The sequence below is a fragment of the Rhinatrema bivittatum genome, chromosome 1 (assembly GCF_901001135.1).
Source record: "Rhinatrema bivittatum chromosome 1, aRhiBiv1.1, whole genome shotgun sequence".
NCBI classification, from domain to species: Eukaryota; Metazoa; Chordata; class Amphibia; order Gymnophiona; family Rhinatrematidae; genus Rhinatrema; species Rhinatrema bivittatum.
Window position 1 is genome coordinate 346,664,250 of NC_042615.1, and position 25,219 is coordinate 346,689,468.

Sequence of the window (25,219 nt, forward strand, 5' to 3'; positions counted from 1 at the left end):
AGCTTTTAATTGGAAAGAGGCATATCACATTTGCATTAGTTATGGTTATATTATTTATTTTTATTATTTTTTTAAATCTTTTAGCTTCTTTGAGGTCAGCCAAATGTATCAAAGTTTGGATAATTGAACTTATGCATTTGTTTTAATCTAGCTTTTAATTAGAGGCCAGATACGTGTATCAAGGTCTGGTTATTTGAGCATAATATATGGCACAGTCTAAGATCTTGTTTTATTTATTTAGTTTCTGTTTTTATGAGTCAATGTGTCATGTTTCTTGTTACTTTTATGAATATATATATTATTTTATGCTCTCAATTATGTATGTTTTTATGTAAACCACTTAGGAAGTATGAGAAGCGGTCTATACATTTTAAATAAATCAATAAATCGCTGTGTTAAGTTTACTTTTTTACTTTTTATTGTATTTATGCTTTTACTGATATTTATTTTTATATAATTGATTATCCATTTATTTTCTTTTTATTTTTTTGTGTACCACTCTTGTTGTTTTCCTTCTCTTTCATAAAGTACAAAAAATAAGGGACAAAATAAAATTACTAGGAAGTACATTTAATACAAATATGAAAAATATTTAAATTGTTGCCGGAGGATGTGGTAAAATTTGTTAGCATAGCTGGGTTAAGAAAAGGTTTGCCTCACAAATCTGCTTCATTTTTTTGAAGGGATTAATAAAGATGTGGCTAAAGGTGAACCAGTAGATGTAGTGTATTTGGATTTTCAAAAGGTGTTTGATAAAGTCCCTCATGAGAGGCTTCTGAGAAAACTAAAAAATCATGGATAGGAGGTGATATCCTTTCGTGGATTACAAACTGGTTAAACGACAGAAAAAAGAGAGCAGGATTAAATGCTCAGTTTTCTCAATGGATTTATTTTATTTATTTATTTAATTTCTTTTACTATACCGATGCTCAAGACTAGGTCTTATCGTACCGGTTTACAATGTAACTGAGGGGAAACCAATAAAATATATAAAATATATAAAATAAATAAAATAAATAAATATATATAAAATATATATATATATATATAAATATATATATATATATAAAATATATATAAAATATATAAATAAATAAAATAAATAAATAAATAAAATATATAAAAACCAATAAAATATATAAAATAAAATAAAAAATAAAATGGAAACGGTTAAACAGTGGCGTGCCTTAGGGATCAAATTGCAGGAGGACCTTGCGAGACTAGAAGATCAGGCATTCAAATGGCAGATGAAATTTAATGTGGACAAGTGCAAGGTGTTGCATATAGGGAAAAATAACCCATGCAGAAGTTGCACAATGTTAGGTTCCATATTAGGTGCTACCACCCAGGAAAAAGATCTAGGCATAATAGTGGATAATACACTGAAATCATCAGCTTAGTGTGCTGCAGCAGTCAAAAAAGCAAACAGAACGTTAAGAATTATTAGGAAGGGAATGGTGAATAAAATGGAGAATGTATTAATGCCTCTGTATTGCTACCTGGTGAGACCACATCTTGAGTACTGTGTACAGTTCTGATCACCGCATCTCAAAAAAGATGTAGCTTCACTGGAGAAGGTACAGAGAAGGTAGACCAAAATGATAAAGGGGATGGAACAGCTCCCCTATGAGGAATGGCTAAAGAGGTTAGGGCTTTTCAGCTTGGAGAAGAGATGGCTGAGGGGGGATTTGATAGAGGTCTTTAAAATCATGAGAGGTCTAGTACGGGTAGATGTAAATTGGTTATTTACACTTTCAGATAATACAAGGACTAGGGAACACTCCATGAAATTAGCATGTAGCACATTTAAAACTAATCAGAGAAAATTATTTTTTACTCAACGCACAATTAAGCTCTGGAATTTGTTGCCAAAGGATGTGGTTAGTGCAGTTAGGGCCGGATTTTAAAGGCCCGGCTTGCAAAAAGGGGTGGTCCGGAGGCCTCTGACATAGCAGCCATTTGCTGCTATGTCAGAGGCCAATAAAGAAAGAAAGAAAGAAAGAAAGAAACCCCTCACAATATAGGAGCTGCCAATTTTTAAGAAAGCAATTTTGAGCCAATTATATTGCAAGCCACCACAACCTACTCCTCCTTCCAATAAAATACCTTATTTTACCATGGTGACTACCAGGCTGGAAGAAAAGGGCAGATATCACCTGCACCCCACCCTTAACCCTTGCCCAGTAGCAAAGAAATCTTCACCAAATTTCAAATAAACAAATTTTCCAACCTTTGTGTTGTAGTTTGACTATCTTGTCTCTGCTTGATCTTTCCTTTCTAGATTTATTTATTTATTTATTGGGTTTTATATACCGTCATTCAGTTTCGCCATCACAACAAAGTCATACTGGGTCAGACCGAAGGTCCATCAAGCCCAGCATCTTAATTCCAACAAAGGACAATCTAGGTTACGAGTACCCGGCAAATACCCAAACATTAAAGAGATCCCATGCTACTAAGGCCAGTAATAAGCAGGGGCTATTCTCCAAGTAAACTTGATTAATATAAGAACAAAAGAATGTAAATTTCCTCTCTGCCTCCTCATTCCTTTTATTTTCTGGTCTTCTCATTTCTTTTATCATTTGTTATTTTTCCTCTTTGTGATATCTTTCTACCCACCAATTATCCCATTCACAATTCATCTTCCCTCATTCCCTCTTAAATGAACTCCTTCCTGTCACTTCTACCTCTATCTCTTCTTTCCTTTTCCCTCTACTATGTTGCCTCTCTTAGAACATAAGAACATAAAAATTTCCATGCTGGGTCAGACCAAGGGTCCATCAAGCCCAGAATCCTGTTTCCAACAGAGGCCAAACCAGGCTACAAGAACTTGGCAAGTACCCAAACACTAAGAAGATCCCATGCTACTGATGCCAGTAATATCAGAGGCCATTCTCTAAGTAATCTTGATTACTAGCAGTTGTCAGACTTTTCCTCCAAGAACTTATCCAAACCTGTTTTAAACCCAGTTACACTAACTGCATTAACCACATCCTCTGGCAACAAATTCCAGAGCTTAACTGTACGGTGAGTGAAAACGATTTTTCTCTGATTAGTCTTAAATGTGCTACTTGCTGACTTCAAGGAGTTCCCCCTAGTCCTTCTATTATCTGAAAGTGTAAATAATTGATTCATACCTACTTGTTCAAGACCTCTCATGATTTTAAAGACCTCTATTATATACCCCTTCAGCCGTCTCTTCTACAAGCTGCACAACCCTAACCTCTTCAGCCTTTCCTCATAGAGGAGCTGTCCCATCCCCTTTATCATTTTGGTCACCCTTCTCTGTACCTACTCCAGTGCAACTATATCTTTTTTGAGATGCGGCAACCAGAACTGTACACAGTATTCAAGGTGCAGTCTCACCATGGAGCGATACAGAGGCATTATGACATTTTCCATTTTATTCACCATTCCCTTTCTAATAATTCCCAACATTCTGTTCTGATTCACTCCCCTGGAATTTCATATTGTGAACCCTAGTTTTACTGTTTGCATTACAATGGAAACGGTTCGAGGACCATGCATCATTAAAACCTTTCAAGTATCTGAAGGTCTATATCATATTTCCCCTGTCTGCCTCTCTTCTAGGGGATACATATTCAGATCCTTCAGCCTCTCCTAAGTCTTCTGATACAGACCCCACACCATTTTAGTTGCCCTTCTCTGGACCGCCTCTGTCTAGTCTCTATCCTTTTTGAGATACCGTCTCCAGAACTGAACACTCCAGGTGAGGCCTCACCAAGGACCTGTAAAAGGGCATTATCACTTTCTTTTTCATACTGGTTATTCCTCTCACTATGCAGTCCACCATTCTTCTGGCTTTATCTATTGCCTTGTCACACTGCGTTGCCACCTTCAGATCGCTAGACACTATCATCTCAAGGTCCCTCTCCCAGTCTGTGCACATTAGTCTTTTATTCACCATTCCCTTCCTAATAGGGATGTGAATCATTTTTCTGACTGTTGAAAATATTGTATGACATCTTCTCATCCATCAGGAATTTGGGGGACCCCGAAAGCGACAGGAAAACCCCATGAAAGTTTTGTGGGGTTCTCTTATCGTTTTGAGGGGGGGGGCGGGAAGAAAGGGCACACAAAAACAACCCCAAGCCCACCCCGACCCTTCAAATACCACCTCTTCTCACAGCCCTTATCTTGGTTTATCTCCCCCATCAGTACCCCCTGTCCATACAGCTCCTTTTCCACTGTTCTTCTCTTCCTTTCAAGTCCCCTTCACCTAACCACTCACTCTTCCTCTTATTACAGCTCATATCCTCTCTCCCAGTTTGTATCCCCTTCCCTTCTCATAGGCCATGTACTCGCTTCCCAGCCCTCTCATCCTCACAGCCCTTGTCTACTCCTCCTCTCTTAGCTCCTCTCCCAGTCCCTCTGCTCCTCACCATTCCTTATCTTTTTTCCCAGCCAAAATTCCTGCTTTCAGTTCCTCTCCCAGACCATCACGGCAGTATTCTCTCTCCCAGCCAGTATCCCCTTTTAAACCATCTTCCAGCAGTTCTCTCAACCTCCCTTTAGCTCTTCTTGCCCTTTCCTAGTCTATCGGCAGCCCTCTCCATCTTAACTGTACCTCAGGAAGCATGTCTGTCTTACACCTGCTGTCGTTCTCAAGTCCCCCTGCAGCCCATTGGTCAAACATTCCATAACCAGCCAACAGGCTGCAGGGGGAGGCGAGAGCAGTAGCAAGGAAACAGAAAAGCTTCCTTACTGCTCTTTCCCACAGCCCTGCAGCATGGAGCTCTCAACTCTCAATCTATAGGAGACAATATTGGAGGTCCTGAAGCATCTATGATCATGACCCCTTGACCTTGATTTTTTTTTTTATTTAAAGGAAAATGGCACCATCCTGTACAAGCCTGTTAAATATTTGTTACTATCATATATGCCCTTTTCCTGCTTTCCTCCAACAAGTGCTTAAAACCTCTGTGTAGGATTTGTGTTTCAGGCTCTTTAGCATTTTAGTAGCCCCTCTCTGAACAGCTTCCATCCTACTCAATGCCCTTACAAAAAGGTATGAACTCTAGAAATGAACACTACTCAAGGTACAGTCTCACTATGACATATGCAAAGATGTTGCCTCCTTTTTTCTGCTGATATTTTTATTTATACACTCGAGCATACTGTTAGCTTTCACTATTGCTATATTATATTGACTCGCAATCTTCAGGTCATCTTTCCTGTTTAACAGTTGCCAATTTTTGTTCTTCTGATAAGTGGCTAATGGATTTTGCGACCTCCAAATGCATGATTTGATATTCTTTTTCAATGAAGCATGGCTTCAAAATCCTTGACCATTTTTCAGTATTTATTTTATTTATTGCTATTTGTATGTCACCAATGCCAGAGGCTCTAGGCAGCTTACAGGAAAACATACAAAAAAATGAAAAACATACAACTTAAATGACATCAATGACAAGTCTCATTAAGATCTAAAATAAACTAAATGTGACCAAAATTACTAATCTGGCAAAAATCAGTCTGAAGAGGTATGTTTTCAATAGCCTCTTAAAGGTTTTGATACAAGTTAATAACCACAAGTCTTGCAGTATTCAGTTCCATATAGTGGGAGCTTACTTTTCCCTTCACCATCACCAGTATGTCCAACCCTATTACATATTTTTGAATCATCTAAAAAAAACAAAAAACAAGCGTATTTTTCTGTCAACGAAGAGATTGATAAGAACTGAGTCTAGCACTGAGCTACCCTACCGGCCACTTTACCTTCAACAGAATGGACTCAACTCCATTCTGTTGAAGGTAAAGTTCCTCGAACCATGTGCGATCAAATTCCTCGAACCATGTGCGATCAAATTCAAAAAGAAACTAAAAACATTTCAGTTCAACCAAGCCTACCTAGAATAGTCCCCTCCCACCCTCACCATAGCTCTCACCCCACCGGTGATCGCCCTTTCCTTATATTAAGGAGTTAATTACTTTGTAAATTTTTATTCTTCTTGTTATGACTTCTTGTTTTAATCTATCCTTCCATCCTGCACTTGGTTAACCCCCCACCCAGTTCTCCTTCCCTGTTGAAATGTATTTTCCAAGCCTTCTGTTAATATGTGAACCGGTATGATGTCCCCACTAATACCGGTATATAAAAGTTTCTAAATAAATAAATAAATAAATAAACAGAATGGACTCAACTGACCACCATTCTCAGTTCTGTTATTCAATCAGTTCCTTACCCAAATAACAGCTTTCTGTCCTAACCCCACATTGCCCGGTTTATTTACAGATCTTTTGTGTGGAACAGACTCAAAAGCTTTACTATCCAGATAGGCTACATCCACTGCACATCCCTGATCCTCTTGTCACCTCATTAAAAAACTCAATCAAGTTTGTTTGATAGGATCTTCCATGAAACTATGTTATCTTAGATCTTGTAACCTACTTATTTCAAGGTTCTGCACTCTTTTTTTCATTATCAGAGATTCCACAATGTTGCCAAATGTCGAAGTTAGACTGATGTGTCAGCACTTGTCTACCTCCTCATTGTTTCCACTTTACTGGAGAGGAACCACACCTACTCTCTTGGAACCTTTTTCATCTAAAGTTGAATAGAGTTGTGAGAGGTATTACATTCAGTCCTGTGGCTGTATCTACTCATTTATTTATTTATTTCAAATTATTTATGAATTGCTTTTTCCAGATTAAAAATCACTCAAAGCAATGTACAATCAATTTAAATACAATATACATCAGGTAAACTTTTAAAACATCCCATAACATAAAACCAAAGATAAAAATAAAAAGAAAATATATTTCTTGCCTGAGGTATGTTGCATTCCTCTTCTCTAAATACCAAGCAAATGACTTGTTTAAAAACTTGGAGGCCAATATTCAGTAAACTGGTGTTACAGAACACAAGTCTTTTAGGCTGTGGCAAGATTTCTACTGGCTAGCTAGCAAATCATCTATGCCCTCACCATCAGCAGGAAGACACTCACACTAGGACAAGGATGTGGATTCGCCTGACCAACCTTTTCTCCCAACTGGTTGAGCCCTTGGGATCAGAGGCTGGCAGGAATTAGACAAGGGTCCCATAGACAGGCAGATTCAGTAACCAGGCCAAGGTCAGGACAGGCAAAGGTCAGGCAACGTCTGTATCCTGGCTGTGGTCAGAGCAAGCGGAGATCAGGCAGAGTCAGAATCCAAAGTAGAAGTCAAAGAACCAGAAGTCAGATAGTGAAAAGGAAGGAGAGGGGCAGAGGAGGCAAGAGACCAAGGCGAGGAGCAGGAATGGAACAAGGGAAGGCGAGGAGGAGGACTGGAACAAGGCAAGGCGAGGAGCAGGACAAGCAACACTCACTGCAGAAGCATGGGACCTGCTGCTGAGGCGCTGGATGAAAGCATGGCTTGGGTTTAAATACCCAACCAGCACCGATGTCATCATTGGGAAATGCTGCAGGTTTCCCGCTATGGGGCCTTTAGGAGACGGCATGTCACATGCAAGTGCCTAAGGCAGCCTATAGCAGTGGGGCCAATGGCATCATCTGGGAGAAAGCATCAGTAATGTCCTGCAGGGGTGACAATATTGCGAGTGAGGCTCAATCCCCCTTCTAAGCACCCTCCCCAAGACAGCTTCTTGAGCAGTCCACAGGCCTTGGGTATGGAGGCCTTCCATATGGGCACCCCAGCCCAGGTGGGACACATCCATGGTAAGCACAATCTGGTGTGAGGGCTCCTGAAAAGGTACCCCCCTGCTCCAGATTGGATGGGGATCTCCACCAAGCCAAGGAGGCTCTGAGAAAGGGGGAAACCTTGATGCAGACTTGAAGGCCTGGGTAGCCTGCCACCATTGGGAGCTTAGAGTCCACTGGGTTTGACGCATATGCAGGCAGGCAAACGAGATGACGTGGACAGTAGTGGCCATGTGCCCCAGGAGCTGCAGCATACACCGTGTAGAGATCTGTCGGTGGTGCTGGACCTCCTCCGCCAGGGTCAGCAGTGCAAGCGCCCGGACGCAGGGTAGAAAGGCTTTTGCCTGCGCCGCATCTAGCACGGCTATCAAATCCAGCTGTGACGACAGACAGAGGTTGGATTTCAGGTAGTTTATTAGAAAACCCAGGTATTCTAACAGCCAAATAGTGCAGGCCAGAGACCACACTGCCCTCGCTTGCGTGTCACTTTTGTTCAGCTAGTTGTCCAGGTATGGAAAGACCTGGATTCCCTGCTGGCACAGGTAGGTTACCCACGATGGCCAGACACTTTGTGAAGTCCCAGGGCACAGAGGCCAGGCCGAAAGGGAGAACGCGATACTGAAAATGCTGATGGCCCACCACAAAGCAAAGATACCTCCCCTATGATCGGGGAGGATCTCGATGTGGGTACATGCGTCTTTGAGATCGAGGGAAAAAGCCAGTCTCTGCTTTGTAAGAGGGGAATCAAGGTGCCCAAGGATACCATCTTGAACTTTTCCTTCTTGAGAAAGCTGTTCAAGGCTCGCAAATTGAGAATGGGATGGAGGCCTCCTGTTTTCTTTGGAATTAGAAAATAATGGGAATAAAACCTCCATCCCTGCTGCCCGCAGGGGACAGGTTCTACTGCTCTGGCTGTTAGAAGGGTCGAGAGCTCCCCTCGGAGCACTTCTAGGAGAGAGATGGTACTCCACTATGGGCACGGAGGAGAATCCAGTGAAACAGCCACAAGATTCAAGCTGTAGCCATGATGGATGATGGACAAGACCCACTGATCCAGTCACGGCTGGCCACCTGTCCACAAGGAATGAAGTCTGCTCCAACCGGTGGGTTCTCCAGCACCTGAAGCGGCGACTGACTTGTACTCCCTCGCCTCCAGTCAAACCCCATTGCAGGGTTAGCCTGGGGTGCTGGCTGAGGCCTAGGGCCCCGCTGTTGCCAAGATCTGCCCTGGACACTGGCCTGTTTTGGCCGAGTGCGAGGGGCAGGAGTGTAGTACTTCCATAGCTTATAGAATGGCCTCCACAGCCCTGGCCTGGAGGACCTCTTAGAAGATGCCAGTGAAGCAGAGGCACCGGCTGACAAATGCTGGATAGTCTCATGGTGATCCTTCAGCTGTGCGACCGCCTCCTTGACCTTGTCACCAAACAGGTTATCCTCGGTGCAAGGCAAGTCAGCCAGCCAGTCCTGTACCTCTGGACGGAGGTCTCATGCATGAAGCCAGGTCCTGCCACTGCGACTCTGCCCACTGTCTTGAAAACATCATATGCAGCACAGACTTCGTGTTTCCCACACTCCAGGCCCTGTTGGACCAGTGCCATAAGGGCCTCCTGAGGTTGTTGTGCGAGATCATCTGAAATTTCCTGGACTTGTTTCCAGAGATTACAGGTATATTGAGTCATGTACAACAGATAGGAGGCAATGTGGGGCCACCAATATGATGCCCTGAAACACTGTCCTCACCATGACATCCCATGCCCTGTTATCCTTGCCAGGAGGGGCAGAGGCATGGGTTTTGGACCACTTTGCTTTCTTTAGTGCTGATTCAACAACCACAGATTGGTGGGGGAGCTGGCACTTCTCAAACCCTACGGACTGTTGTACCAAGGTACACCCCATTGGCCTTCCAGTTCACCGGGGTCACAGAGAGGGGGTGCTCCCAGAGCCAGAGAAGCATCTCTCTGAAAATCTTGTGAAAAGGCATTGCAATGACCTTCTTTGGATCTCCAGCATCCTATGGCGGGCATCCTCCTCCATCATAAGCTGGAAGAGAATGGCTTTAGCCATCACCCGGACATACCCCGTGAATTTCAAGTCCTCTAGTGGAGATCGGCAGCACTCCTCCAAGGGGGAAGGATCCAATGGGATATCATCGGATGTCACCAACGAAGCATCAGAGGCATCCTTCCCCCAGGGGTCATACAGTCCTCTCAAACTCCTCTGGGCCACCCGGAGATGGGGGGTTGGGGAGCACTGGGTGCATCCTTAAGTGGGGGCATCGGGGGACCCAAAGGTCCGGGCCCTGGCAGCACCAGAAGAGGTGCCTAAGGGCCCCATGAAGTAGGGGGCATCGATGGGCCTCGTCCCCAGAAGAATCTCCCATGAGGACAAGCTCGGATGCCTTGCGTTTTGTTGCCTGACAACCCATTGAGAAGTCGCAGGGCGTCAGCAATAACTGAGTTGGGAGGACACCAAGAAGGATGATCAGATGGTCCATCAACGGCTCCAGGCATGGTACTGTGGGAGGCATCGGCACAAGCGTCAGCATCGGGGCGGGCACCGGCATCGGGGAAGGCATCAATCCAAGTGGCAGTAGCACTTGCTCCCTGTCGCATAAAGCACACTCCACCGCTAGGCACACCCAACATTCCAACTCTGCTTTGAAAGCCTCCAAGGAAAGGGCAGGCTGAGAGAGGAGGGCAGAAGCCAACTCCTCCTTGGAGACCCGAGGAGGGTCAATGTCTGGCACCAGAACCGGTGTGGATGGCCTCAGGGGAAGGAGCCTCCTCTTGCCATGGCCGCTTCAGGGACAAGGTGGCAAGCACCGGAGCCAGCCCAAGTCCAGTCCCGCATGCAGACAGGGACCAGTGATGGCGCTTTAGAGACCTCCCACAATGCTCAGCCCGGTCTTTCCCCGGCTCCAAGGATGATGAAGATGATCCTGAAGTTCGTGACTTGGGAGACTGAGACTGAGCAATCCCTGTAGCCTTTTTCCCCTGCACGTCTCGGGGGAGGAGTGGTCACCGAGGGATTGAGGATGAACGGTTCCCCTCAGTCCTTAGGTGTCGATGACCAAGATGCCAGAGTGGAGGGTTCGGATTTACCCGAACCAAAAATCTTCTCCATCTTATCCAACCTGGCCCAACAGCCCTTTGGGGTCATTTGATCGCACAATTCACAGGCCCAAACATTGTGTGATGCCCCCAGGCAGAGAATGCACAGACCTCATGTGGATCCATCAGGGACATAGTCCAAGGGTACTGGGGGCACCAATGGAATCCCGAGGCCGCCATGAGGCTCAATTTGGACCGCAAAGGCACGGTGACTGACAGCACAGGATGAGGAGGAAAAAATACTCACCAACCAAGAAGAGGAACCGGAGAGACCCAACGCAGGAAGAAAAAGCGAAAAAAACCTCACTTTTGAAAGTTTGCCCTAAATAAAAGCAAAACCTCCACCTCTGCAAGACAGTAGCTCCGCAGAAAAGAAAGGACTGAAGAGAGACCCTGCGTGGACAGTGGCATGCTGGGCAGGCTCAGCGTGCCAAAGTTTCTAGAAACTTTGACATAAGTTTTCTGTGCCGGGCTCCATGGACGATGACACCCACCCATGAGGACTACCATCCTGCTTGTCTAGGATAAAAATCATTTTTCAGATTCATCAGAGAAAGGAGAAAGCTCCAAAGTGGTATAGTGAAATTGAAAGGTGACAAGGATCAATGTGTGGCGAGAGACAAAGAAAAGACAGAAATCTTAAACAATTATTTCAGTTCTGTGTTCATTAAAGGCGACCCTGGAAAGGACTGTCACTAATTGACAAGACATTGGAGTGGGGGGAAGTAGATGAAACTCTGTTTACAGAAAAGAATGTATGGGAAGAGCTAGGAAATCTGAAAGTGGACAAAGCAATGATACCTGGTGAGATTCATCCCAGGATACTGAGGGAGCTCAGAAATGTGCTAGCAGGTGTGCTGCAAGACTAGTTCAAAAGAGCCCTGGAATCGGGAGTAGTGCCACAAGATTGGAGAAGAACAGTGGTGGTCCCGCTTCACAAGAGTGGCAGCAGAGAGGAGGCTGGAAACTACAGGCTGGTTAGCCTCAGCTCAGTGGTGTGAAAATTAATGGAGACTCTGCTGAAGGAAAGGACAGTGAACTATCTACAACCCAGTGGGTTTCTCAACCTGAGGCGGCATGAATTCACCAGGGAAAGGTCCTGTCAGAAAAATCCGATTGATTTTTTTGATTGGGTGACTAAAGAATTGGATCGAGGAAGAGCGCTTGATGTGATCTATTTGTATTTCAGCAGGAGGCTTATGAACAAAATGAGAAGCTTGGGAGTAAGCACAATGGTGTTGGAGTAGATTACAAATTGGTTGACAGATAGAAGGCAGCATGTGATGGTAAATGAAACCTACTCTAAAGAGAGAATGGTGTTAAGCAGAGTGCAACAAGGATCGGTGTTGGGACTGGTTCTGTTCAATATATTTGTGAGCGACATTGCAGAAGGGATAGAAGGTAAAGTTTGTCTATTTGCAGTTAATACTAAGATCTGCAAAAGCGAAAGAGAGAGAATGAGATACCTGAAAGGTCTTAATGATGCACAATCAACAAACCTTCTCTGACAGAAAGGAATTAATAGAACTAGGGGTGATGAAATGAAACTCCAGGGAGGAAGACTCAGAACAAACATCAAAAAATATTTCTTTATGGAGAGGATGTTGGATGCCTGGAATTCCCTTCCAGAAGAGGTGGTAAAGACAAAAACTGTGAAAGATTTCAAAGGGGCATGGGATAAACACTGTGGATCCCTAGGGAATAAAGGATGGAAATGAAGAGGGAAGTGCACGGGGGTAACTTGCTGTGTGGCGGTTGCAACCCTTCGCCAGTGGGCCTTCATGCTATTGGTGCAGTTCCAATATTGCTCTTTGCTTTAACAGTAGGAGAAAAAAAAAGGGGGGGGGGGGTGGAATCAGACTCAGACAGCAGCCAACGAGGACACTGGATTTTGGGGTCTGGGATAACAAGTAGGAGTAGGGATAACTTGCTGATGCAGCTGTTGATGCCTTTGACCAATAAGCCTGATATTTTTGATGCTATCACAAGCTTGCTGGACAGACTGGATGGACTGTTTGGTCCTTTTCTGCTGTCATTTCTGTTTCTCTGTTAAGTTTTCTGTTTGTATTAGAAAACTCAAAGAACTGAAAAAACAAAAAAAAAAGTTATCCAGCTGTGTATGGGTGGATAAATTGCAGTTTAATGGGATATATTCAAATAAGATTGGTTAAGTGACAGTGAACTGAAAAGAAAAAAAAAAACCCTCCTTCGCTCTCAGGTCCAATCCTCCTGCCCCCACCCACCCCAGAAACATGCAAAGACAAGTGCAGAACTAATGCTTGATTCCTCCCCTCACACAACCCAAATACAAAATTAAAGGCGTCGCTACTGTCCCGAGGCCAGCCTCCCCCATCCCCATCTTTTCTTTTTTCTTAAATTTCAATCACTCCTGACACTCCTCTATCCACCCACAACCTTTATTTCACCACCACCACCAGATCCCTAAAACCCCAGCTGGGAGAAATGTCTTCACTTACTCGCTCCCAAGTCACACTGACAGCAATACTAAAAGCAGGAGCCATTGTAACTTATGAAAAAAACAAACAAACCCCAAGGAAGGAAAGGGTGGGGCCTGCCTCAGGGCAGTAGAGGCTCCCTAATTTTGTATTTGGTGGGTTGCGGGGGCAGTCCTAAAGTTATTCGGCTAACCTAGCCAAATATAGTTGAAAATCTGCTAAGTTAGCTGGAACACATTAATCTTTTTTATCAGCTAAATTTTAGCCAGATGAGTTATCTGACTAAAACCTAGCCGGATAAGCCATCCAAAATCCAAAAAGTTGCCATTTAACTGGATAATTTGTGAGTTATCCAGCTAAATGCCTTTGAATATTGATCCTTCTGTGTTCTGCTGGTCTTCCTCACTAACCCTGTTTTCCTCCTTTGTCTTAGCTATTTTCTCCTTCAGTTTTTCATCTGCCTCATATTTAAAGTAGGTTTTATCTCCTTTTATTCTTGTTTTCTTCTGTGGGTTCAACTAACTGCTCTCCCTGCGCCTTTGTTTTTTTCCTGACCATTCTGCCTGTTTTTTCAAAATATTTTCTTAATGCTAATCTCTTTACTTTTACCATTTCTGCTACTTCTTTAAAGAAACAAATTGGCCTCTCTTTCCCTTTTTTAATAAGTCTTACACAGCAGTTTGCCGTTTTCTCTATTTTGCTCACAGTTCCTCTGTCCCATCAGATCATGGATTCCTGATAAGGTCATCTTTAAGTCAACTCTCCTGAAGTCCAGGATATTAGCTTTAGTACAGTTCTGTTCAGGTCCAAGTCTAATACTAAACCACACAGTTCAACAATAACTACATCCTTAATTTGGGAATGTAAAATTTAAGAAATTTAACTGAACTAGGTCATCTCAATACTTCTTCCCAGTAGCTTAAGTGAAATAGCAAGAATTCTTCATTGTTACCCATGTGAAGAAGCAGCAATTTTTGAGTTTGCGAAAGAAAAATCACAAAAATATATTGCAACACAAAACACATACAACTATCCTCCTTACCAGATCATTCCTTCAAACAGATTCTGGATGACTAGATGAGATTGAGTGACAGTTATCAGCAAAGTGACATGAGTCCATCCAAACTGTTAACAAGGTAACAATACAACAATCAGTGAAGTTATGAAAAAAAAAAAAACCAAAACACAAAATACACAATCACTATGACAACATGAGACAAACAGTTAAGAGACAATTGTTCTGTAGAGGTTCATGGAATATGGAAAATGAACAAATATTCAGAAATTTAAAAAATATAGCCCATGAGTTTAAAAGAGGGATTATCAATGGAAAATGTACATAATTTATCAGTTCCTTTTTTCACTCACTTCAAACACATAACAGTTTTAAAAAGTGTATATTAATAGTCATTTATTTTGTGCTTAGAATATTATGTAGCTGATTTATCCCATTCCCCTCAAATAAAAATATGCATATGCACCATAGACTATTCATTTGAACATTATAAAATGAAAATCTGAAATTAAGAATTATGACCGACTGATGGTTAGTTTCAAAATGTAATTGTGTTGGTACAGCACTGCGTCTGTTGTGCAGTGCTATAGAAATGTTAAGTAGTAATTGAAGCAATGCAGTTAAACTGGGACAAGATTCTATGCTTCATCATCTCAAGAATAGCAAGATCTGCTATGAAACTTGGGCTTTTAAAAGCTTATTGAAGGCAAGTGCAAAGACAGAAAAGAAAAAGAGGTAAAAAGGGGCATTTCACTGGATAATACAAAAAAGCAGCACCCGAAACTCAATTGTGACCAAAGTATAAAAAAGACCTTTTTTGATTGCTTCTTAAACAATTTCCCTGATACAGCACTCAAGAAACACAGGTTGTGCATTATGGTGTAGTCTTCTCGAAACGCTGGCCCATCAGACCCCAAGGCTCCACATATTACACTGGTAAACAATGTTTGTTTCCTTCAGGCTTTTTGGTGTTCCAAATAGACTTTTTGATGATGAGCACAGATATTACTTCGAAATTTGTACATCACGTAAGGTTTTTGAGAAATGTACATATATTTTCTTGCTGGACAGTAGTTTTTATGATTTTTAAAATTCATGTCGTATTTTTGACGGCCATAAGCAACGTAACATGTAACAGAGACTAACTTTTTTTTAAAATACACCAAGAAACTCTGCCTGATCATGCCAGAACTTGCTCGGGCAAGCCCCAGCTCGGCTGCAAGATTCCAACTTGTTTCCATGATGACACAGCCTTATATAATCAGCAGCAATGAGTAGTCTCTTATGCAAAGTCTGTGTGAATGAGTGAATCGTATCGCTAAAACCGTTGAGTTTAAAGCTTGTGGATTTAATTTCATTTCCTTTATGAAATGTCGCGCCAATGTCATAATAGCCACGACACGTTTTGTTACATATATGGTGAGTTTACTCTGAAAGCACAGAAAAGGAGTATGACTGCACTCATTATGAAGGCATATGAGTTATATTTCGGGTGCAAAATTGGTGACCAGGACAGAGCATGGGCTCCTCATATATGTTGCACATCTTGTGCCAGTAGTCTGCGAGCTTAGCTGAAAGGTGTGCGACCATCCATGCCGTTTGCCATCCCAATGATATGGAGGGAACAGAAAATCATATAACTGACTGTTGCTTCTGCATGACTAATGTGTTAGGATACTCATCAAAGAACGGGAAGTTTATTGAGTACCCTAACCTTGCATCGGCAATGAGACCAGTGCCGCATGACAACTGTCTTCCTGTTCCAAAACCACCAGAGGTGTGGACACTTGATGACAAGGATGAGGAAGTAGGCAATGATGGCAAGACATCGCAGATGGAAGCTGCGGCTGATCCTGACTTTGTACCATCAACATCCAGCGATCCTCATTTAATCTCTCAGTCAGAGCTGAACGATCTGGTCAGAGATTTGGCTTTATCGAAGAGTCAGGCAGAGCTGCTTGGGTCAAGGCTGCAAGGATGAAATCTTTTGTCATTTGATATGAAAATTTCAGTATTTCACAGCTGTCATGAAGATTTGACAAAATATGTCAACCAAGTAGACAGTCTGACTTTTTGCTGTGACATCAATTGATTGTTTTGTGCTCTCGGATGTGACCACGACCCAGCAGAATGGTGATTGTTTATTGATTCATCAATCTTAAGTTTGAAGGCTGTTTTGCTGCACAACAGCAATATCTACCCATCAATACCTGTCGGACATGCCGTTCATATGAAAGAAGCGTATGATAACATGCAGCTACTGCTGAACCACATTAAGTACTCAAAGTATAACTGGAATTTGTGTGGTGATCTCAAGGTAATTGCAATTCAACTAGGGCTGCAGCTTGGTTACACTAAGAATTGTTGCTTCCTTTGTGAGTGGAACAGTCGAGCAACAGATTCGCATTATGTCAGAAAAGTCTGGCCTCTCCACAAGAAGTTGGTTCCAGGGCAGAAGAATATTGCGCATGACCCATTGGTGAATCCAAGTAAGATATTTCTTCCACCTTTGCACATCAAACTTGGGCTGATGAAAAACTTTGTTAAGGCAATAAACAAGCATAGTAAAGCCTTTGATTATTTGTGGCAAATGTTTCCATGCATAAGTGACACCAAGATAAAAGGTGTTTTCATTGGCCCACAAATCCGATCTTCTGCAAGGTACAGAACGTGTTGCATGGACAGCCTTCAAGAATGTCATTTGTAACTTTCTAGGCAACTATAAGGCAACAGACTATGTCGAACAGGTTGAAAATTTGCTTCAGGCATACAAATTGATGAAGTGCAACATGTCATTGAAGATACATTTTCTTCATTCCCACTTGGACTTCTTCCCAGACAACCTTGGCGCTGTGAGTGATGAACATGGTGAAAGGTTTCATCAAGACATTGTCAAAATGGAGAAACGATATCAAGGCAAGTGGAACCCCCTTCATGTTGGATGACTATTGTTGGTCTCTCATCCACAAAGCGTCGGACACTGATTACAAATGAAAATCTGCAGCAAAACATTTTTAGTTTTGTTTTCTGGTGTCAACATTGCCATTATAGTTTATGCCTCTACAGACACGTAACAAATCTTAATGTATATCGCACTTTTCTGGCAAACGGTACGTGATACAGACATATTAAATGCATATTTGTGTTCAGCTTGTTAAAATCTACTTGTTTCATCGAAGGTTGTGGAGGAAACAAAATGTAAAAAAGGGGCAGGGCAGGGCCATTCTGGGAAGGGGTCAAAAGTTTTGTGGGTAAGTTTCTATTTTACAAGCAATTTACATATGTAAATGAGGCACCTTTCTCACAGATTTAATCCTGCTTAATGACTGGGTAAAGGATATAATTTGTGTGTGTAAAACCTAATCGCATAACCCTTTAAAATTAGAAGTAATGATACACATGCATATCATTTGCGCTCACCCATCTTACTTAGTTGGATAAGTCAAATTTAGCAACGCTTTTGCTGCTATTTAGATGGACAAATTCAAACTTATCCAGATAAGTTCTGATTTATCCATCTAAATAGCAAGGCGCTACTTAGCTGCACAAGTCTAAAAAGGCTATCTGGCTAAGTATGTTAGCTGGAAAGTCTGGGAAAAAGTGTTTCTTAAAATGCTACTTATCTGGTTAAGTGACAAAGCCTGCTGAGTAAAAAAAAACAAAAAAACCTGCCACTTAGACTGCTGATTTAGCCAGCTAAATACCCCTTTTTTAAACTTATCTGGCTTTGTGACTTAGCCTGTTAAGGCAAATAAGTAGCGATTTAAGACTTGTCCATCTAAATAGTGCTTTTTTCAAACTCATCCGGTTATCTTACTTAACCAAGTCTAATAAGCACTACTTAGATGGACAAATAGCACTTTTCAGACTTATCTCGCTAGATAGCAGCTTTGCCGCTAAATAGCCAGATAAATTGGAACCTATCTGGATAAATGACACTATTTAGCCAGATAAGTGCAAAATTGTGCAGCACATTTGTGTACGAGCATGTTTTGTGTGCATATGTTCTCTTATTTTATAACCTGCACATATCATATCTAACTCTATAATTAATCTGTTACTCTTCTGCCCAGTATCACTGGGAAGTTTTTCTGTACAAGCTAAACAAATTGTTAGGATGTAATTTCCTTTCATCCTTTCTATTGTTTCACTGTAAACCGATGTGATGTACAAACAAATGTCGGTATATAAATATTAATAATAAATAAATAAATAAATAAATAAATAGATAAATCATATCCATACAGGTTAAAATATTCTGTAGCAAATTTGTGTGTGCCCATATACATGTGTATATGGGCGCATACATGCAGCTTTGAAAGTTATCCTCTTGGTCTTTTCATTGATACATGCAACAAAAATTAATTAAACTCAATTTTGATTACTAAGGACTGATAATTATACATATATAAAAGATTATGGCTGCTGTATCACAGGTTAGAAGTCCGTTTTTCATATCTTTTAATCACTTTTAATTATATTCACAAGTGCAATAGTTACTCCTGGGGGAATTCAGTGCAACTGCAGAGCGCAGAATTTGTGCAGAATTCGCCTCCTGTGCAGAATTTGTATTTTTTTGTGCCAAATTTGCAGAAAGGTCTGCAATTCACGACAGGGAGCCCATCCCACTCGCAGTAAAAAAAGAGGGAGACTGGCAGCCATGAGCGGAGCCCATCCTGCTCTTGGCCAAAGTCAAGGGAGGCTCAAGTGGGCCACAACTGGAACCCATCCCGCTCACAACTGAAGAAAAAAAGAGGATGGCAGCCATGAGCAAAGCACATCCTACTTGTGGCAGAAGAAGATAGGAGAAGCAAGAAAGCCTGTGTGAGATAGAAGTATGGCACTGTGCATGTGAGGATGTGAGCGAGAGATTAGGAGCCTGTATGTGTGAGAGAAGGACTGGATGTTTCTGTGTGTGTGTTTGAGGGAGGGAGCATGTTTATGTGCAGAAGTGTAGGGGTGTGAGAGTATGTATATTTATTTATTTAACAGCTTTTCTATACAGATATTAAAATACACATCATATCGGTTTACATTATAACAAAATGATGGAAAGTACAATAAACAGGGGAGGGGGAAACAGGACAACTGCTAACTATGATATAGGAGGCAAGGAAGAAGCAAACTTAACAGAATGAAACCAATAAGGAGCGATAAAATAAAATGGATAAGAGAATTTACAAAAATGCAACAGTATTACATAATTACGAGATTCAGCAGGTTACTTTGGAACAATGATGAATAACAATGATGGTCATGGGGGGTAGGAGTCAGCGAGAATTAATCCAGGAAAGCCTGATTGAAAAGCCATGTCTTTAGCATTTTTCGGAATTTGAGAGGGCATGGCTCCAGGCGGAGATTGAGAGGTAGTGTATTCCAGTGAATGGGACCAGCAATCGACAAGGCACGATATCTTGTGGATGTAAGTCGGGCTTTCTTAAGTGGGGGGTCTTGTAGTGTGCATTTGCGGTTCATTCTAGTAGGGCGGGAGGATTGTGTAAGTTTCAGAGGTTCACTTAGCCAGAGGAGTTATGTTTGTGGATGGCTTTGTGTATGATGGTGAGGATTTTAAAGAATATATGGTATGAGATGGGGAGCCAATGTAGGTCCTTGAGAATAAGGGTTATGTGATCGGATTTGCGGGCATTGCTAATTATCCTTGCTGTTGCGTTTTGCAATATTTGTAGAGGTCTAATGGTGGAGAAAGGGAGGCCGAGCTAAAGGAATTGCAGTAATCAAGTTTAGAAGATAAGGTGGCTTGGATGACAGTTTTGAGGTCATGTGTGTGGAGTAGAGGCTTGAGCTTTTTTATAACCATGAGTTTATAAAAACCTCCTTTTAAGACAGAGGTAATATGGTTTTTCAGATTCAGATGTGCATCAACTAAGATGACAAGGTTTCATACAGGAGGTTGTGAAATGAGAGTGGCGATCATAGGGTCGTTAGAGAGAGGGAGCTTGAAGGTCTGTTGGTTATGGATGAAGAGGAGTTCAGTTTTAGCAGCGTTGAGGGCAAGCTGAAGGGAGGTCAGAAAAGTGTTGATAGAAGAGAGGCATTTTTCCCAGAAATTTAAGGTGGCAGTTAGTGAGTCCTGGATAGGGATGATGATTTGGAAATCATCTGCGTATATGTAGAATTTAAGGCCGAGATCTGATAGATGATGACAGAGGGGGAGGAGGTAAATGTTAAATAGAGTCGAAGAGAGGGAAGAGCCTTGGGGCACACCTTGCGAAAGGGTGAAGTAGGAGGATTCAGAGGTGCCTAGTTTTACAGAAAAACGTCCGTTAGAAAGGTAGGATCTAAACCTATGTCGGCAAGGTGTGAGATAAGTAGATCATGGCTTATCGTGTCAAAAGCCGCGGAAATGTCAAGGAAAGCGATGAGGACGTTTTGGCCTTGGGTCAAGGCCAGTGAGGAGAAAGTCGGTGAGTGAGAGTAGGAGGGTTTCGGTACTTAAGTTCTTGCGAAAGCCAAACTGTGAAGAATGAAGTATGTCATTGTCATCTAAGTAATCCATGAGTTGGGTGTTTACAACCTTCTCCATGATTTTAGAAATGAGTGGGAGATTGGAGATGGGACGGTAGTTAGCTGGGTTTTTAGAGTCCAGAGAAGGCTTCTTGAGAAGGGGTTTAACTACTGCATGCTTGAGGGGATCTGGAGCCGGAGGAAAGGGAACAGTTAATAATCTCTGCTAGCGAAGGAGCAATGATATTAGTGATGGAGAGTAGAATTTTAGTGGGTATAATTTCAGATGGGTGGGATGCTGGTTTGGATTTCTTAAGGATTGTCTTGATTTCCTTAGAGGATGTGAGTTCAATCATGTTGAATGAGTTTTTCAGGGCGGAGGGAGGGGGGAGAGTGAGGAGAAGGTTGGCTATTTTGTTGTGGAAGAAGTGAGCGAGTTCTTCACATTTCGAACTTGCTTCTTCATCAGTGACGATGGGAGTGAGGGGAGAGGTGAGGGCTGCGACGTAGGAGAAGAGGGCTTTGGAGTTGAACATGTATTGATGGATCTTAACGGCGTAGTAGTCGCGTTTGGTGTTTTGAATGGCATGGTGGTAAGTGTGTAGGTAGGATTTGTAGGCAGTGGAGCGCTGTGGGTTTGGGTCTTTGCACCAAGCTCTTTCTTTAAGTCTAAGGTTGTGTTTCATTAGATGCAGCTCCTTGGTATACCAGGGTTTGTTATTGGGGGGGGAGTTGCGTTGCTTGCGATTGATGAGGGGGCATAAGTTGTTGGCTATATCATGGGTGAAGCTGACCCATGAGTTGAGTGCAGTATCAGGGGTGGAGAAGTCAAGTTTGTTTAGTGAATCGGAGAAGGCAGAAGTAAGCTCCTCAGTTATGCAAGTTTTACGGTAGGAAAATTAAGTGTTGTTTTGAGTCTGGTTGCAGGTGTTGGTAGCGTTAGTAGTGAGGTGAGTCTCAATGAGTGCATGATCAGACCACGGGACAGGAGTGCAGGTGGGGGGTAAAGTGACCTGGATGCAGGAATTGGTAAAAATGAGGTCAAGTGTGTGCCCTGCCTTGTGTGTAGGGGCTGAAATGATTTGGGTGAAGTCTAGGGCATGAAGGGCAGTAATGAAGGTTTCACAAGACAGTGAGGGGGGTATAGAATCAACGTGGAGATTGAAATCACCCAGTACGATGGCAGGTTTGTCGTTGTTTATGTTATTGGAGAAGAATTCTATGAGAGGTGAGGGATTATGTTCAAGTAGGCTGGGGGGGCATAGATGAGGCAGATTTGTAGGTTGGGAGATTTAAATAGACCAACTTCGAATTTGGGAGGGGGGCTGATATTTGTGGACGTGAGTTTCAGGCTTTTTTTTTTTTTTTTAGCAATAAGGAGAATGCGACCTCCCTTTTTTTTGGCCTGGGTATGGAGAAAATGTCATAGGAACAAGAGGGGAGTTGGTTCAATAGGACCGTGTCAGTATCCTTGAGCCAAGTTTCAGTAATTGTGCAGATTTCAGGTTTGTGGTCATGAATAAGGTCATCAAGGATGTGTGTTTTTTTGGATAGGGAGTGAGCATTAAAAAGTATGAGGGATAGAGTGTGTGTGAGAATAAAAGGTAGTCTGTGTGAGGGAGGATGAGCGTGTGTAGAGAGGGAGGTTGTGTATGTGCAAGAAAGGGGAAGCAGATGTGTGTATGTGCAAGAGGGGGGAAACAGGTGTGTGTATGAAAGAGAGAGTGAGCCTGTGTGAGGGTGTGTATGTGTGAGAGAGGGACAGAGGGAGAGTGTTGTGTGCAAGAGAGGTAACCTGTGTGAGGGCGGGTGTTTGTGTATACAAGAAAGGGAGGAAGTGTGTGTGTGAGAGAGAAAGAAGCTGCTTATGTGAGGAGGTGTATGTGTGCAAGTGAGCGAGGCAGCTTGTATGAGGGGCTATATGAGAGAGGGGGGTCAAACTCTGGGAGTGGAGAGCTAGGGGGTGGAAATAGAGTGGAAAGGTTTAAGCGTGGAGGGGAATAGGAGAGATAGTGGAGTTGGGGCCTGTGAGGGCAGATTGAAAGGGGTCTAGCCAGGGGAGTAAGGAGAGAGGCAGAAGGGACACTCTTTTAAGGGAATTCTGCCCAAAATATGTAAAGCTCCCCTTCTTTGAGTAATAACTTTTCTGCATTACATTTTAAATAATTTTGCCAAATACAAAGTGTGCAGAATTTTGCAGAACTTTAAAATTTTGTGCACAGAATTCCCCCATGAGTAAACAGTTTTCACATTTCAGTCTTTACACAAAAGTGAAAATCTTTACCTGCAATGTTTATCTGATGACAGCGGCTCAGTGGTGAAATACATATGGGTTACATTACCTGCATTTCATACACTGTTTAATGAATTTCTGGAGAGTACTCTACAAAAAGCTTTCACGGAGGCATATATATGGGACTAGCTAGCTAAAGGCAGTCTTCAAATAAAAAGGAATAAGAAAGTGGCAACCAAAAAAAGGTACATATTTTTGTCAGAGAAACTTCATTTTATTATTATTTTCCCTTTTTTCTTTATTTTTAATGAAATAAATACAAAAGAAAGGTCAACAGCAATGAAAACCAACAAAGTGAGCTTCAGAGAGAAAGAGTTGGGCTTTATCCATGGGGGAGGGGGGGGGGGGAAGGGGAGACAAAAAAAAAAAAGGTGGAGGAATCAGTTTCAAATATAATCAGCTAAACAGATAAGATGCATGAAAGATGTCTCTTCTCTAGTTATAAGGGATTGGAAATAGCTCCTTTCAATCCAGAAGGCATAAAAATAGCTGGTCATGGTAGACTGATGTACAGAAATAAAGCATAGCATTCTAGGAAAAACTTCTCTCCAACATGGTTAACCTCCTTTGAATCAGACACATTAACCTTAAAGTATTTAGCCTTCAGGAGAGCAGGTTCCACTACAGATATGCTTGGCCAGGATTTTTGGATGTCTTCCTTCTTCCTGACTAGTTGAATAGACAGGCACTGTCAAAACTGATTAGGGGCATCCAGATATTTCAAGAAATCTAAATGTGGTGCACTAATTTCTTTTGATGCCTGTAAATCAAAAAGTGTTGTAAAAAAGAAAATAATCTGTGATTATCAAGTTCTCCAGATGTTTATAGCAGAGTTGCTTACCTGTTACAGGTGTTCTCAGAGGACAGCAGGATGTTAGTCCTCACACATGGATGGCATCTTCGAATGGAGCCCAGCACAGGAAACATATGTCAACGTTTCTAGAATTTTGACTTGGCCTCACTGAGCATATTCAGCATGCATTATAGCTCGCATCCACGCTGGGTTCCCTTTGGTCTTATAATATAGAATACTAGGATAAAATAAAATAAAAAAAAGAGAGAAAATCCATATAGTGGAAACCCAACTCCGTGGGGTGGCAGACGGGTTTCAAAAGGACTAATATCCTGCTGTTCCTCTGAGAACACCTGTTACAGGTAAGCAACTCTGCTTTCTCCTAGGACAAGCAGGATGGTAAAATCCCCACCCTCTTTGCCCTAGTGGAATGCGTTCGACCACTCTGGCTGTTAAAAGAAAGGAGAGCTCAGTTAGCACTATCTCCTGATGTGCTACCAGACACCAAAATGGGTTTGAAGGGCAATTTGGTGGGGCATCCAATAGGTTCAGTCGGTACCCTTGATGAACAATGAAAAGAACACACAGGTCTAAAGGGTACACTGGGCCAAGTAATGCAGCCTTCCCCCGACTGGCAGTTCTATCGCCCCATTTACGGTTCACTGGGCTACATTCACTTTGACCCAGTCAAAACCCCATCCCTGGAGCTGACTGGGGCTTTGGAACTCTTTGCTGCCTGGGATGGCCGTGAGAGCTCTGGTGTTGCTGACGGGAGTGAAAGGGTGGAAGATAGTACTTCCTTTAGCAAAAGAAAGACTTCTACTCTGATCTTGCTGACTTCCTAGATGAGAACTACGGGTCTGGAGAGCTAGCAGAGAGTTGTTCAAGGATCTTATGATGGCCCCTAATATGGGCCACTGCATCATTAACCTTATCTCCGAAAAGATTCCCTCCAGTGCTCGGCAAGTCAGTGAGTCTTTCCTGTACCTCTGGTTGGAGACTTGAGGCCCACGGCCATTTCATTCTGCATATGCCAGTTCCCACTGCAGAGCCCTTCTATGCCGTTTCAAATATATCATAATCGCACAGACCTTGTGTTTTCATCACTCCAGGCCCTTATGCACCAGAGAGAGAAGCGTGTCCTGCTGCTGCTGAGGCAACCTCATGCACCTGCTTCCAGATGTCCTATGAGTACTGGCTCACATAGAACTGGTAGGAAGCTATGCAGGCAGTGAGCATAGCCCCCTAAAAAACCTTCCTCCCAAGAGCATCCACCGCTCTGTGATCATTCCCAGGAGGCACTAAGGAAGGGGATCATAGAATGTTTGGCTCTCTTGAGATGAGATTCGACCACCACCAATTGGTGGGGCAGCTGTTGCTTGAGAGCCCAGGAGCCTTCTGGATGAGATAGACTGTGTCTGCCTTT

At 42.6% G+C, this 25,219-nt stretch overlaps 1 protein-coding gene across 1 annotated transcript in view; it reads right to left on the minus strand.

The window, feature by feature from the left end:
- Positions 1 to 25,219, minus strand: part of CDS1 (CDP-diacylglycerol synthase 1) — a 194,843-nt gene that overhangs the window by 80,554 nt on the left and 89,070 nt on the right. Inside the window, exon 7 of the mRNA XM_029599378.1 lies at positions 14,270 to 14,352. Coding sequence (XP_029455238.1) covers positions 14,270 to 14,352 — 83 coding nt within the window. The remainder of the gene's footprint in view (positions 1 to 14,269; positions 14,353 to 25,219) is intronic.